General features: G+C 37.2%; 1 protein-coding gene across 2 annotated transcripts in view; it reads left to right on the top strand.

Moving 5' to 3' along the window:
- The first annotated feature begins 1580 nt into the window (after nucleotides 1-1580).
- The window catches only part of C6 (complement C6), a 65130-nt gene continuing 51056 nt past the window's right edge, over nucleotides 1581-15654 (top strand). The window contains exons 1-5 of one of the 2 annotated variants that reach the window (XM_078445138.2): nucleotides 1581-1712; nucleotides 7162-7323; nucleotides 8755-8911; nucleotides 10329-10473; nucleotides 14999-15137. In XM_078445138.2, coding sequence (XP_078301264.2) covers nucleotides 7181-7323; nucleotides 8755-8911; nucleotides 10329-10473; nucleotides 14999-15137 — 584 coding nt within the window. In that variant the 5' untranslated portion in view covers nucleotides 1581-1712; nucleotides 7162-7180. Of the gene's footprint in view, nucleotides 1713-1992; nucleotides 2152-7161; nucleotides 7324-8754; nucleotides 8912-10328; nucleotides 10474-14998; nucleotides 15138-15654 lie in introns of those variants that run through there. The other variant, XM_078445136.2, reaches the window with a different exon arrangement.

The raw sequence follows: 15654 nt of genomic DNA, 5'->3' as shown, positions 1-15654 counted from the left end.
AAAACTGCAAGAGTGACGAAAATTTAGGAATGTACCTGTGACTTCAGATTTCTTAAACCAAATAATTTCTGTAGCAAAAGAAAAATTATCCAAAACAAAAGCTATGAGGACAGAATCACCAAATTAGATTACCTTAAAATTAAGATTTTTTTTCTCTTCAAACACACGATCAATAAAACTAACACATACGTGACAAACTGAGAAGAGATCCTTAAAATTTTTTACATCATCAGTATATAGGAAATCAAGCAACAAAAGAAAAGAAGCACAATAGAAAAATAATCAGGGAATATTAATTGTTAATTCACAGATAGGAAACCAGAAGGTCCAGTGAGAACACAGGGATGCTGAAATTCACTATTGAAATTCACTGCTTAACCAACCACAAGACATCACATTACACATGTCAGATGTAACATCAAATGCTAGGGAGACCCTGCTAGTGAGAAACCCTCCTAAGCTGCTGCTAAGAGTGTAAATGTGTAGAGTTTTTCCAAAGAGCAACCTGGGTGCTTTTAGGAATTTTCTCACTAATTCACAATGAAAATTACCTTGTGCTTATAGTTGAAGGGAGTCAAAGTGAACAAAAGTAGACGCTGAGAGAATGGATAAGTAAAATGTGGTTGATACAATGAATGTCAAAGTGAACAAAAGTAGGCACTGAGAGAGTGTATAAGAAAAATGTGGTTGATATAATGAATGTCTATGCTCCAACAGATTTACCTTGAATAAGGCTCAGAAGCATAATGGTGAATGAAGAAAGTAAGAAACCAAATAAAACATTTAGCAAAGCACCATTTCTGTAAATTACAAAAATATATGTGGAAAAATGAGACTGTATTTTTGAAGGATACACATATATCTAAATAATCCTATGTAAGAACAGGCATCAAATACATTAACACATGTAACTAATCTAGGAAAAGAAATGAAACAAGATCCTTGGGAGAAAATAGTGGAATAAATAAAAGAAGATCTTGCACAGACCAGTAATGATATGGCTCTATAAACTGTGGAATGTGATCTATTCTGTGCATTTGAATCTTTAAAAAATATGTGACGTCACTTACAAAATTATAAAGTTATATATGTACACATATTCCTGTGCATGTGTATACTTACAAAGAGAGAGGCACACACACATATACATATAATATGACTGGGAGTATTTACTCCAAGTATTGGAGTAAATACTGGTTATTAAAAATGATTTTGTCTGGTTATTAAAAATGATTTTAATTTTCCTCTTCACATTTTTCCATATTTTCTAAATCTTCCTCCATAAATATTCTATAATCAGAAAAAAATAAGAATCAATACATATTTTAATTAACTGGACACATTCCTAAAGGGAAGATAATTTTAAGCAATGTATTCTAAAGGGGTTTTCAAAAGTGGAGTCAGAGATTTTTTTTCTGTTACAATATCCCTTGAGTGGGAAAATCATTGAAAATTCAGGACCCTGTGTAATATCTCACACAGAGTTTCAGTATTACTGCTGAAGTAATCATTTGCAAAGTCCAGAGTTTCCACAGTGTGTTTATTTTAGCAACACGTTGGATCTCTGGGTTAGGACCTTATGTTAGCTAGCAATAGGAGGGAGGAAGCTTGTTTGGATTATCATATAAACCCTTTTTGTTTTGAGAAAGTCCCTATTATTTTTTCAGCCATTTGCAAATAAGCTCTCTGGACACCACAGACTCTGTTTACAGGTGAGTGATATAATGATTTCATTTGTAATCTTAATATTTCAGAGTTATGGATCATGTTTCCAACAAATGTACCCTTTCATGCGTGAAAATACATAACTCAGATTATAGCCACTTATTTGCCTTTCTACCTAGTTTAAATCTCAAAAGAACTAAAAGATCATGTCTCTTAAAGAACTTCCAGAGAACTACCTTGTTGAGATCACGTTTTTTCTATGAGTTACACTAGAGTTAAAAGTAAAGCAAACATACCCTTTAGTCAAAAGATGAGTCATACTCCTGGACACCCCAGCCTATCCTAGCAATGGTACATATCATTTTTTGAGCCTCTGGGGAATGCACAGAACGAAATATGAAATAAAGAGATTCAAGAAATTTACAAGGAGATGGAAAGGAAGAACCTGCAGCTGGGGGCAAACTAGAACATCCTTTGAACTGTCAGGTAAGATATGCTGAGCTGCCTTACAGATAGATCGTTCATGTGAGGCGTGTACATCAGAAGGTGACAGGTCAGAATAAGATGGACTTCACTCTACACTAGAATTCTCTAAATGCTCACAAAGCTGTCTTCAATGGTTCAGTGGGATCACTGACTTTTAGAATACAAGGGAGGTGGCAATTATAAGAAACTAGAGAATTGGTACTCTCCCACCATGGCACCACAGAAGATTTTTTCTATTTTCCTCTATTCGCTGAACATTCTTTTGTTCCATGTCTCTATGAAAATGGTATGGTAATGGGTAAAATGCCCACATATAATTTTAGATGTTTCAAAATGCCCAGAGATGTTGGAAATTCATAAATAAGGAAACATTTGATATTTTATGCTGGGTCATGGTAATAACAAAATTAGAGAAATAATTATCTTTATTTGAATGAAAATTAATCCTTTTAACATGAAACAATTTTTCCTCATAACAATAAAATGTTATCAAATGAGAAGATACCAGTTAGTTCTTTTATTAGCATCTCCTCAAATCAGATGCTTTGACATTACCATCTTAATTTATAGCATTTTCCAAATTGCCTCAGAACAGTTATACCCAGAGAAGAGATCAGAATAATTTTATAAGGATTCTGTTCTTGCGATTTTTGATATTAGTTGGAATAAAGTCCATCTTTGCTTTTCAAGTTTTTGGAAGTTGAAACAGATACTTTCTGCTGAGAACTGAGAACTGGTAGTCTCTTGTAATTCAACTTCCCCCAATCATCTACATGTTAATTCAACAAAATGCTTTAAAATTTTGTTTTCTCTGCAATTGAAGGAACTATTCTGGAAGAAAACCATTTCTTCAAAATGTATGAGAGAAGTAAATAAATAAACAACAACAATAAAACCCTCTTCTGTTTAGGCTTCCTTGTTGATCCAGTTCCTATATGAGAAGATCCCAGTTTGGCTATGAGAGGGTAGAGTGGTGGTCAGTCTAGTGGTTGGTTAACAGGGAAACCTCACATTCTTTAGGAGGCTAAGCTCTCAAGGATCCTGAAGCCAGTGAAAAAATACCCAATCTGGAGTTTGGGTCTGATGTTTAAGACTCATTCTATTCTGTCTAATCATAAGCTAAATTCTGTCTGGACACTCTTTGTCCCAATGTTCCATGGTTCTGGGCTGCCCAGGAAAATTAAGAAAGATAGGTTACTAACCAGGGAACCAAAATCAGCAGGCAAGTGTAGCAACCTTTAATTTTTGCAATTCAAATAGCCTAGGGAAGTAGTAGCTTATAGATAAGTAGCAGCTTATCTATGAGTTACATTTAAAAAGCTTGGATGAAAAGCATAGGAAGAATGTTCAGTTTCTGTCTACCTTCCCCAGACAGTGATAATGTATTCTGTTCTTTGTGTCTCACTCAATGCTGAGCAGTACACAATGGATACTCAAATGTATGTCAATTCCATTTTAAATTGAAGGACATTCTGTCACGTGTCAATAGTTTTGGTTGCTTTTATGGTAGCTTTTTTCTCTGAGCTTGTAGGAGAGTTCAAAAATCTCACTGGTTTATTAAGAAGAAGTGCTCTAATATTTGAGCATATTGAAGAAATAATTATTACATCTGATCCCAAACTCTTAGTTTGAATGAAGATTTACAAAATGATGAACCCATTTTTTTTTGGCCGAAGTATCCTCTTATCACAACTAAGAAATGTAAGATATTAAAATACATTAAAAAATACATTAAAAATACATTAAAAAATACATTAAAATATAATCAGAAACTTACCCTCTGAAACATTTGAGGTGGCCATATTTCAGTAGGGCAATTTGGCAATACTTATTAATATTTTAAGTTTCACATGATTTGACTAAGTCACCTACTGCTAGGAACACACCCATTGGTCCCATGCATATACTACAAAAGTATATATACTAAGATACAATATGAAGGTGTTTATGGCAGTGTAGGTGTAAACTAAATGCCTAAAATTAGGATAATAGTTAAATCCAATGTAATACACCCATATTGGTATAAAACTATGCAACCATTAAAAAGATGAAGTAGATATGCATCTATCAATATAGAAAGATAGTCAAAGTGTATTATGAAGTGAAAACAGCAAAGTACAGAGTAATATACATCACATGTCCTATTTATGTGCATATAATTAAAGAACATGCATATGTATATGTGTAAGGTAATGTACAGAAGAATTTTTCTTCCATTGGATACCTATAAAAAGATAAAACAATGATTATGTGTGGGGACTGATTCTGGCTATAGGTAAAAGAGAAATCTGGCCTTGTATTTTTATTTCTTGCCTGTTTAAAAATTTCAAATATAAGCATGTGTTTTTTTTATTTTTTGAAAGTCAGCAGAAATTTTCTGGTTGATTATATTATAAACCATCTTAATTTTCTTCTTCATACATTTTGATACAATTTAAATTTTTTTTAATGTTTCTTTATATCAGAGACAGAGAGAGAGAGAGAGAGAGAGAGAGAATGAGTGGGGGAGGAGCAGAGAGAGGGAGACACAGAATCTGAAGCAGGCTTCAGGCTCCGAGCTGTCAGCATAGAGCCTGACATGGGGCTTGAACTCGCAAACTGAGAGATCATGACCTGAGCTGAAGTCAGACGCTCAACCGACTGAGCCACCCAGGTGCCCCACATTTTGATACAATTCAGAACTTAATAAATGTTATCAGATAAATAAGAGGTGGACTAACCAAATAAATTACAAGTTCTTTAAAAGAAATCCAAATCTCAAAAGGTGTAATTTTTTATTTCAGTGAACTGTTATAACAAACTAGAGGTAAAGCAGTTATGCTACAAACCATCACTCATGAAAACAATGGAAGACAATTAGACAAGCTCATTTCTAAAATCTATGAAATATCCTTAATTTGACAGAAAATTTAAGAACAGTTATTACAAAATGGCTGTAATTATGGACTCACATTATTATATTCCTATTTCATAAAAACCAATTTCTAAACTGTTTCCCAGACTCCATTCAAAAATATTTACTCATTAAATGCTATGCTTGCTCTCATTCTTCTTAATGCTGAAATGAATAAAACAGACAAAAGAGATCAACCACCATGCTGTTTGCATTCTAAGGAGGAAGGAAAGGGGCACCTGGGTGGCTCAGTTGGTTAAGCAGCCAACTGTTGATTTTGCCTCAGGTCATGATCTCACAGTTCATGAGTTCGAGCCCTACATCGGGCACTGACAGAACTGAGCCTGCTTGGGATTCTCTCTTCCTCTCTTTCAGCCCCTCCTCTATTCATTCACCCTCTTTTTCTCTCAAAATAAATAAATAAACATTTTAAAAAAGAAGAAGGAAAAGGGGAAGAGGAGATATTTATTTAAACTTCAGTAATTTATGTATCAGGAGGGGATGTATAACAAAGAAAAACAAAGCAGTGAAGGAGGGTAGGAAACACTGGTGGAAAATTGCAATTTCAAATAAAATGTTCAGAGATCTGGTTTTATTTGTAGGATGAAAAGTAACTAAAGTCATATTTTTAATTTTTTTTTAATATGAATAGCCTTATTTAATATCAAAACATATTTTTGGTCTTCACATGATCCTCGCTTCTACTTAAGAGCCCCTAATTTTGAAAAATGCATAAACAATAGCTATAATTAAATTTGTTGCACTCTTAAATGTTATTACTAACTTGAAAAGCTAATTTTTATTGAGTGATGATTCCATGCCAAGGATTGTCCTAAGCACTTTACATAAATTTTCTTACTGAATTCTAGGAAAAACCTTATGAACAAGGGAGAGTATTATTGCTATTTTACAGATAACGAAACTGAGACACAGAGAAATTAGATGAATGCCCTTTTACCTCTTTAAATGAAAGTTACAGCAGCATTTTCTATATATACTTAATCATGTTGCATGTTTTGTGAGAGATACTAAGATCAACATAGCTAGGGGCGCCTGGGTGATTCAGTCAGTTGGACGTCCAACTTCAGCTCAGGTCATGATCTCCCAGTTCACGGGTTCGAGCCCCGCATCAGGCTCTGTGCCAAGAGCTCAGAGCCTGGAGCCTGCTTGGGATTCTGTGTCTCCCTCTCTCTGCCCCTCCCTCACTCGTGCTCTCTCTCTCTCTCAAAAATAAATAAACATTTTTTTTCAAAAGAAAAAAAGATCAAAATAACAACACTGGGAGCAGAAGTGATTTTGCAAATTCCTTTCAATAGCTCACAGATCGTCAAGGCTCCACAGCACACAGAGGGGAACCACTGGTCAAAGTTTTCTCTGGCATTCAGTTACATCTGGAAAAACCCTCTTGTGGCCCGGGTGGTAGAGTTCAAAGCAACTAGATGTTCCAGTTACACAATCATTAATGTGATTAGAAGTTCAGTGAAAGGGTGCACCTCATCCAAGAATGAGGAGTCTTCGGCTCTTAGTTGCCATGTAGTCTCAACATTATTGTACCTCCTTAAGCCCCAGTTCATTATCCAGAAAATGAGGGGGTTTAACTGGAGATTTCAAAGATCCATTTCAGCTCTAACTTCTGTGACTCCATAGGTAGAGACAGTTAAACATTGAACTCTCTTTAGCAGGTTTCTAGGATACCAAGAAATTAGAGCTTCCAGAAAAACGCTCCAAACTTCTCCCCCAGTCCAGAAAAGTATGAAAACTTGCCACGTAATTGAGGGTACTGCCCACACAAAATTCCATTTGGGAATGAAGTGTAATACAAATGTATATACTGCAACACTTTGTCTTATAGCCTGTCACTAACAGCTCAGAGAAACTTACTAGTACTGGGAGTTGTAACTATGGGAATATCCACTCTAAAAATATAAGTAGGATCTTAAAAAAGAAAGTAGGATTCGTAGTCATGAGCATGGGAATTTATAGGTGTAAACTTGCGTTAAGGGGGGCGGGGAGGCGCAAATAATTTCTAAGATCATAGCTGAGTCTGTAACTGAGAGTGACTTGTAAAGTTTTACCCCCAACAACTGTTTGATATGTATTTTATCATTCCCCTTCAGGGCTTAGAGGTTTCAAGGCATGGCCAGACACTCCATCTTGTATTTCATCCTCCTGAGTGCTCTGATTGACAAGTGCCAACCCTGTTTCTGTGATCATTACCCATGGAGTCAGTGGTCCAGCTGCTCAAAAACCTGCAATTCTGGAACCCAGAGCAGACAGAGGTGGGTGCGAGCTATGACGATTGACTTTGTGCCATGGGAAACCTCACAGACAGACTTAGCAATATCAAAAGTGCCACACCAAGCAATGAGGAAGAAAAAAGCATATCTCAAAGTAAGAAATCATGGGATTCGATTTGGATGGAATTTGAGGTCTTTTCCACATACGGTTGAAAGGAAGTCTACATTTGTTCTCTCCATAAAATCAAGGAGCTTCGAAGAAATTTAATTAAGAATGTGTGCAATATTTTCTGTTGACTATTTAACTTGCTAAGAATCTCTACTGAAGCCTTTTTTCAATCAGTGTATAGCTCCACTTGCCTACAGTTAGTGAGTTAATTATAGAGAATTTTCTACTCATTAAACTGAGTCTAACAGGACCTCAATTGAGCAGCGCTTTTAGCTATTAGCTTGATTGTCAGCAAGTAGAAGAAGGCAGGAAAACCGTGTTTAATTGAAAACATTTAATAATTCAGTGTTCTCACCGATTCAGACTACTTAGCCCCCACAGTTTCTTTAAAACTGTTCAATGCTTCTGTTCCATGAAGATGCTCACATGACTAGGGAAGAAAGGTATATATTTAATGTGCTTTAATCATTATAGGTTTTTAGAGACCTATTTTACAAAACTATTTTTGCATGCGCAGTATGAGTCTCATTAAAATCACCAACTGACTCCCCCAATAAACCATCCACTAAGTAGGTTAAAGCTTTAATAGTCCTTCACTCAAGAGTCCCTCAGTAGCTCTCCACTAGCTACCAAATAAGCACAACAATACACCCGGCTCTTCTCTACCAGCACCACCCGGGCCCATCCACTAACTCCTCCATGGATGCTTCCTGTTCTTCCACCTGTAATCTTGGCATGTGCCTTTCCCCCCGCATACCCTGCCCTTTGATGCTTGGAGGCATCACATGAATTTTTCAAGATTTATCTCTCCTATTATTTTTCTCTTTGGGTCTTTGGCCTCACAGCACTCTGACTCTGTCTCAATCATTATACTTATTACACTGTGTTGTCATAATGTAAGGAATTTGCAGCAACTTTCTTCTTTCTTTTCTTTCCTATCCAGTCCCTTCAGAGACTTCCATGACGGCCAGCTTCATGGATGTGTTTCCTATGCAGTCACACAGGACCACACTTAGAAGGGCTCCATGCTTGGCTTAATGCGCTGCCGTTGCTATCTCAAAATTCCTAATAATGTTTTAACAAGAGGCCCCTCATTTTCATTTTGCACTGGGCCCCAAAAATTATGTATCCAGTCCTGAATGCCGTTAAGTGGTAAGAACTGCATGGATGCCAACCTGCCTGACTTTCCAAAACAATTTCTTTCCTTTTATTCATCGTGGTCAATGCTCAGTGGTATTTTTCTTATGGGGATGGAACCACAGTGAATATACTCATTCTAAGCAGATCTTTTCTCACTATTACAGAAAAATCGTAGTTGATCAGTACTATCTGGATAACTTTTGTGACCAGGTTTGCACTAAGCTGGAGACTAGAGAATGTAACCTGCAACGTTGTCCCATCAACTGCCTCCTGGGAGATTATGGACCATGGTCAGCCTGTGACCCTTGTGTCGAAAAACAGGTAGGTGACCCATGGGCACCTTCAGGAAATCTGAATCACAATAAAAGATTTGGATGACCTGACAGGATCAACAATCACAGAAATACTCAATTTCCTCAGTTTCTGAAAATACACCATTCCAGCTTCCATTGAGGGAAAATTCCATTTAGCAATCTTTCAAAGGAAATTCTGCCCCCAGTATTGATATTGTTCTTATTGAGCTCTGGATTCCACTGCCTGTTCCCTCTGAGAGCTCAGAAAGCAAAAGCAGGTGCTAGAAAATGGGGATTTCAGTCCAAAATTTAAAATCAGACAAATGAGGGACATTAGATACACCCACGTGGCTCCATCGGTTAAGCATCTGACTCTTGATTTCAGTTCAGGTCATGATCCCAGGGTCATGAGATCAAGCCCCAAGTCAGGCTCTATGCTGAGCATGAAGACTGGAGCCTACTTAAGATTCTCTCCCTCTCTCTCTCTCTCTCTCTCTCTCTCTCTCTCTCCCCCTGTCTTGCACATGAATTCTCTCTCTCTCTCTTAAAAAAAAATGAGAGACATTAATCAAAAGACTGACTCGTGGCCCTGCTTCTAATTTCCCTCTCCCCATGGGAAAGTCCCTCAATTTGTTTATTGTTTCCAGCTGCAGTGTTTACTCACTTCAGCTCATTCCTGTAAGGGCATTGGCCCACAGAAACCCCAATCAGAGTGGGTGCTCAGTAGTCACACATTTGGGAAGAAAAAGGAACTCATTTGTGGAGCACCCACTGTCTGAGGGAAACTGTTCTAGGCCCTTGTTCACACATGAGACTGTACTTTCCTACCCATTTTACAGATGAGGAAGTTAGAGCTCATTAGGAAATAAGTAATTTTCCCAAGAATATGCCTCTGATGAGTAGAGACACTATATTTTGGAGCTGAATTTTTCTGACTTCAAAGTCAGTACTTTTTGATCTTGTCATGTGTCTATTCTTCCCTGACTCCCTGTTTTATTACTCACCATTTAAAATCCTTTAAAATGTGGAGAATATGTCAACCTTGTTTTCCATGTTGACTTCCTTATGCAAAAAATAAAAACAAAGACAAAAACCCCAAATCTCTTCACATTGATCACTTCACACTACCTTTGAGATATAAAAATGCTATTGTTACTCCCTGGAAGATTTACTGCATGTGAGACAGTAAGTATCTGTGCATTTGATTTTGATATAATTTATTCTCATATGGTTTCAGAGTTAGAAGTCTTAGAAATCTTTGGTCCTGCTTTCCCATTTTACAGTTTGGAAAACTGAGGCCCAGAGAGGTGATGACTTTCCTAACGGCATGCAATAATGGAACTGGAAAATTCATTACTTAATTTAGGAAACATCACTAGAGGAAGAATATAAATAGGCTTTGACCCTGACTCAGAGTTCCTCACCTTTCTCTCCTTTCCTTTCAGTTTAGGGTTAGATCCATCTTGCGCCCCAGTCAGTTTGGAGGACAACCATGTACTGAGCCCCTGGTGACTTTCCAACCATGCATTCCATCTAAGCTCTGCAAAATTGAAGAGGTTGACTGCAAGAATAAATTCCGCTGTGACAGTGGTAATGTACTATAAAAAAGGTTCAGGGGCGCCTGGGTGGCACAGTCGGTTAAGCGTCCGACTTCAGCCAGGTCACGATCTCGTGGTCTGTGAGTTCGAGCCCTGCGTCAGGCTCTGGGCTGATGGCTCGGAGCCTGGAGCCTGTTTCCGATTCTGTGTCTCCCTCTCTCTCTGCCCCTCGCCTGTTCATGCTCTGTCTCTCTCTGTCCCAAAAATAAATAAAAAACGTTGAAAAAAAAATTTTACAAAAAAAAGGGTTCAGTCTCCACTAAAAATGACTTGACTAAATAGTCATTCCAATTGACTACCAGTAAAAGCCATGATAGAGAAGTCTAACCATATTTTAAGTATGGCAAGACAGGGGAGTTATGGTACCAATTGCCAAGCTATTCATGTATGAAATTATAGCTTTCAAGTTATAATCACTTTGACCATGTACATGATCCATTTACTCTTCAAGTACTGATGCCCAGGTCCCCACACTGTGATAAAGCAGGATGAAGAGAGGAGGAGGAAAAGGAAGAGAAAGTAGATACTTGTAAAACTCAGCTATTAATAAGCACAAATCCATAATCAGAATAAGCAGCTGAAAAGAATTACAGACATAAAAGATCTTCAATATAGTTTATTAAGAGAAGAATATTAAGATATATCAGGGGGATGACTACAGATGATGTGACAGATTTTCTTGGGTGGTCCATTGAAAGGCTCCAAAGGTAATTCCAAAAGGAAGATTGAAAATGATTTAAATGGTGGCAACACTCCCATCAAGTCCATTACTCATTCAGATATTTCAGTTTCATTAGATTAGATTTCAAATCTTGAATATATTACTTAATCATATGTATCCTCAATAATTAACAGCTCTTCAACACCACCATTTTGAACACTTTAAATCTGATTTCTGTGAACTTTTTCAGTTAAGGTCCAGACAGTAAATATTTTAGGCTTTTTGGCCATACATTTTTTGTTGCAACTACTCAACTCTGACATTGTAGCATAAAGCTGCCATAGACCATATATAAACAAATGGTCATGGCTGTGTTCCAATCAAATTTTATTTACAAAAACAGGCAGCAGGTGAGTTTTAGCCCATCAGCCATAGTTCACTCACCTCTTATCTAAATAGTCAATTTGACATAAAAATTGGAATTCAGATGAATAAAACCCATATAATTTTTGTGTACTCTGGTACACAATGACAAGTATTTATAACTTAAAGAGCAGATTTCAAATTCCATACAAAATTGACCCAGACCTTAGATCTAACATTTTCCTCCTCTTGCTCCTTGCTTACTGCCTTCAGCTTTGCTGGCCTCTTCAAAAGTTGGACAAGAATGCTGGCATCAGGATTTTTCTTCTGTGCCATCCCCCCCCCCAACACCCGCCAAAACCTGGGATATGAGGATGGCACATGGGTAGGAAGACACACTTCACGGCTACATGCATAAGGTCATGTCACTAGTTGACAAAAGAGGGAATATGGAAAAAATCTTGATGGCAATGACTGAGCAGAATACGGACTTAGGTATTAAATCCAGAATATTAAGATAAAGATTTAGAACTGAGGTGCAACTATTCGAAGCTTGAAGGGTAGTTTTGGAACAAATTACCGGAAAGAACTCCTTTCTTCCATGGATGTTAAATCTATGAAATTTACTACAAAAGGGCTTTGTTTAGGTCAAAATATTCACAAGTTTGAGAAGGCTTTAGATACATCCATGAGCCACCTATTCATAATAAGTGATTTCAGGAAAGCTAGTGGGGTAAGGACAGGTGATCAACAGTACACCCCCAGCAAATGATAAAAATGTACTATTAACATGCACGTGCCATGTTTGGTAAGCTGCTCCTACCCTGAGCTCTCTTAGTAACCCCTGAGCTGCTGTCCAGATGCCTTCACCAGGAATCCCTAGATCTTCCCATGATCCAGCCACTAAGTGGCTAATCCCTGGCACAGATGTGGTTGGCATCCATTTTGATTGGGTGGTACCATGGCCTATTGGTTGTTAAATATTCCACCGAAGATTATATACTACTTTGCTCTTCTAAAACCATATGCTAATGCCACTCTCAAAGAGAATAAAAGATTAGATGGACCATTATTTGACTCAATAGGATGTTTGGCCTCCAATTAACAAAGAACTGTTTATTCTAAAGAGAGTTTCCCCATAAGAGGCTCCTAAAAACTGAGAACAAACTGAGGGTTTATGGGGGGAGGGAGGGAGGGGTGGGTGGGTGATGGATACTGAGGAGGGCACCTGTTGGGATGAGCACTGGGTGTTGTATGGAAACCAATTTGACAATAAATTTCATAATAAAAAAATGAAAATAAAAAAGAATAGCCAAATTAAAAAAATAATAAAAAATAAAAAATACTTTTAATAAAAAAATAAACATTTAAATAAAAATAAATTAATTTAAAAAAATAGACTTTCCCTCTTCCCTTTCTTCTCTCATGATTGCTGTTCAGAGTTCTCCAAGACTAAATATATGATTTCAATGCATACATGGATCTTTGAGAATTACCCATGAGGCTAATAATCCCCATGCACTATGCCAACTCCTCTGTCAAAATCCTAATTTTAAGCATAAACACTAGAGAGTTTATAGCTCATTATGCACATAACATACCACTGCAGTAACACAAATCAGTTCAAGTAAATAAGAAAAATATGTACGGTTTCTAAATGATGCACAGCTCTAGGTGCAAGTTTATATACGCATGCATTGGCTAAAGCACGCTGACTTCTGCAAATCCTGCACTATATCAAACTGCCCTTCGCCTTTCCCATTCCTTTCCTGGTATGAGATATATTTATGGCTCACAGTATCTCTCCCATTGTGCTTCCTATCCCATTGAGTCTCTGTGGCCTGGAACCATTCTCAGCTGTGTACTATCAGATCTATATCGCTCGCACCACCCACCCCTAAATATCGCTCAAAAGATGTCCTCTTGCTTTCATCCCTACCCTTGCTAATAGCTCCTCTTCAGTATCCCCAGAAGAACCAAATGGCTAGGTTTTCTTATATTCAAGCAGATCTAGTACCCTACTCACAAAGCTAGGCTAATGAGAACTATATCCTGCAGGTATATCCCTACCTCTACCTGATAAAATGGGATTTCCTTCTCCTTTTACTGTAACCAAATCGAAAATTAGCTTTTGCTCAATTTCACTCAATTACAAGTGCGAAGCTCAAAACTTTTAAAAAATGTAATATTTGGGTTTTGTTTCCTTTGGACAAAGCATCTATATTTCAAACTAAATTATACATTCTGTTCTGCCCTGAAAAAAGCAAACAAACAAAACACCAGAGATGTGCTATTTTAAAAACAGAGTATCTTTCAGGTTATATCTTGGGATTCACAGAAATTCAATTTTCTCAAAGTATTCAGTCTTGTGTGACTATGGTGCTCATAACAATAATTGTTTCTAATCATAGTCCAGATACAATGTAAAATGTTGAATAATCAAAGAACGAGACTTAATTACTTTCATTTTTCTCTACCTTCTTAGTGAAGATTATTTACCGAAAGAGTTGAAACTAAGTGCTTTCTGGGTAACTCTCTAGTAATAAAAAAATTAAATTCAACAGAATATCCAATTTCCCCAAAGCATTTCAGTTAGTCAAAATAGTCATGCATAGCTGCAGGAAGATGCTCATCACAACTTAAAGTAATTAACCAGATCATCTTGAGTAAAACATTTAATTTAATCTTGTTATCAGTGAGACCTGTACATAATTGTACAGACGCCAGAATCCCCGATTCTATGCCAAAGGCTAAGGGACAGGAGAGGGGCTGTCATTGTACATAAGGCATTTCAATTTCTGTAATATATACATATACATGGAGTCCAAGGATCCTTATGATATTCGGCAAATTTTAAAAGGAAGATAACTATCTAAGTACATGGGGTTTGTACTATTTTGTAAATTCACTCACTTAATCTGCTACCTAACACTGTAGTACCTAGGCATTTAACTTATTCAAAAACTGAGATATAATAAATTTTATGTTCTTGAACATAAGATTTTAAAAAAATCACGCAGCATGACTCTAATGTGTCTGGCTTCTCTCACTCAACGTAAAAATGTAGAGATACAGTGATATTATCGTGTGTATATATTAAATTATAGGGTTTTTTAAAAATAAAAACAGTGACCTTGATTTTGTTCTGAATCAAAACAGAAGTCTGAACTTACTGTTGATTTTCTCCTACAGAACATGATCTCTACAGCAAGTTCACTGTAATGAGAATGGGATCCAGCACCACATCCCTTATTTAAGACGATTAGCCCAATGGTGACTAAGTAATTCTAGGGTGACCCTGTAACCCTAAAAAAAAATAAGGGAAAATAGCAGCTTAGCATCTATTTCCATATTTCCTAAATCTGTACCAAAAATAATGAAAACTTTCCCTCACAACTCTCCCTTGAAACTTAAAGCACTCACTCATTTAAGATCAATGGATATTTTCTCAAATAATCGTTTGTTGTTAATGTTGTTTGCTTTTCCTGACTAGGCCGCTGCATTGCCAACAGGTTACAGTGCAATGGAGAAAATGACTGTGGAGACAATTCGGATGAAAGGGATTGTGGAAGAGTAAAATCACGGTGCCCACACAAGCAACCCATCCCCAGCGTACAGTTGATGGGCACTGGGTATGTAATGTCTTTTTATCATTTAAGGGAGTAAAGTCATCTCTGAATGAATGCTCTGGAAGTAGCAATGAAAACAATGAGAAACGAGAAACATGATTGTCCACCTTCTTCATCAACCTCTCATGACTCCTACCAGCCCTGTCTCCAATGCTTGGCTTCTGGCTCAGGCAGTATGTGGACATGGTCCTCACTCCCAGGGAGCAAAAGAATTTAGCATTTTCACAATTAGTCTGTACCAGGCAATGCCACAGGCTCTTCATCAACATTGTTTCCATTCTCATATATCCTTCAGACAGGTCTGGAGTGAATCAGGCAAACTGGTAGGATGCCAGCCATTCTGGAAAATACTAAGGTAGATTCCTGGGGCTAGGTCTTGAATGGGTGAGTAACCAATCAGAAATGCACAGTTTCCTCATTTGTATGTTGGATGACTACAAGCTGATTTGAAGTTCTGTCCTAAGAAGTACTAATTAGATGGGACACCTGGGTGGCTCAGTCAAGCGTCCAACTTCGGCTC

Source organism: Panthera onca, chromosome A1 (genome assembly GCF_046562875.1).
Source record: "Panthera onca isolate mPanOnc1 chromosome A1, mPanOnc1 haplotype 2, whole genome shotgun sequence".
Classification (NCBI taxonomy): domain Eukaryota; kingdom Metazoa; phylum Chordata; class Mammalia; order Carnivora; family Felidae; genus Panthera; species Panthera onca.
The sequence above is the reverse complement of the archived record's forward strand: the minus strand, read 5'-3'. Positions and strand labels throughout refer to the sequence as shown.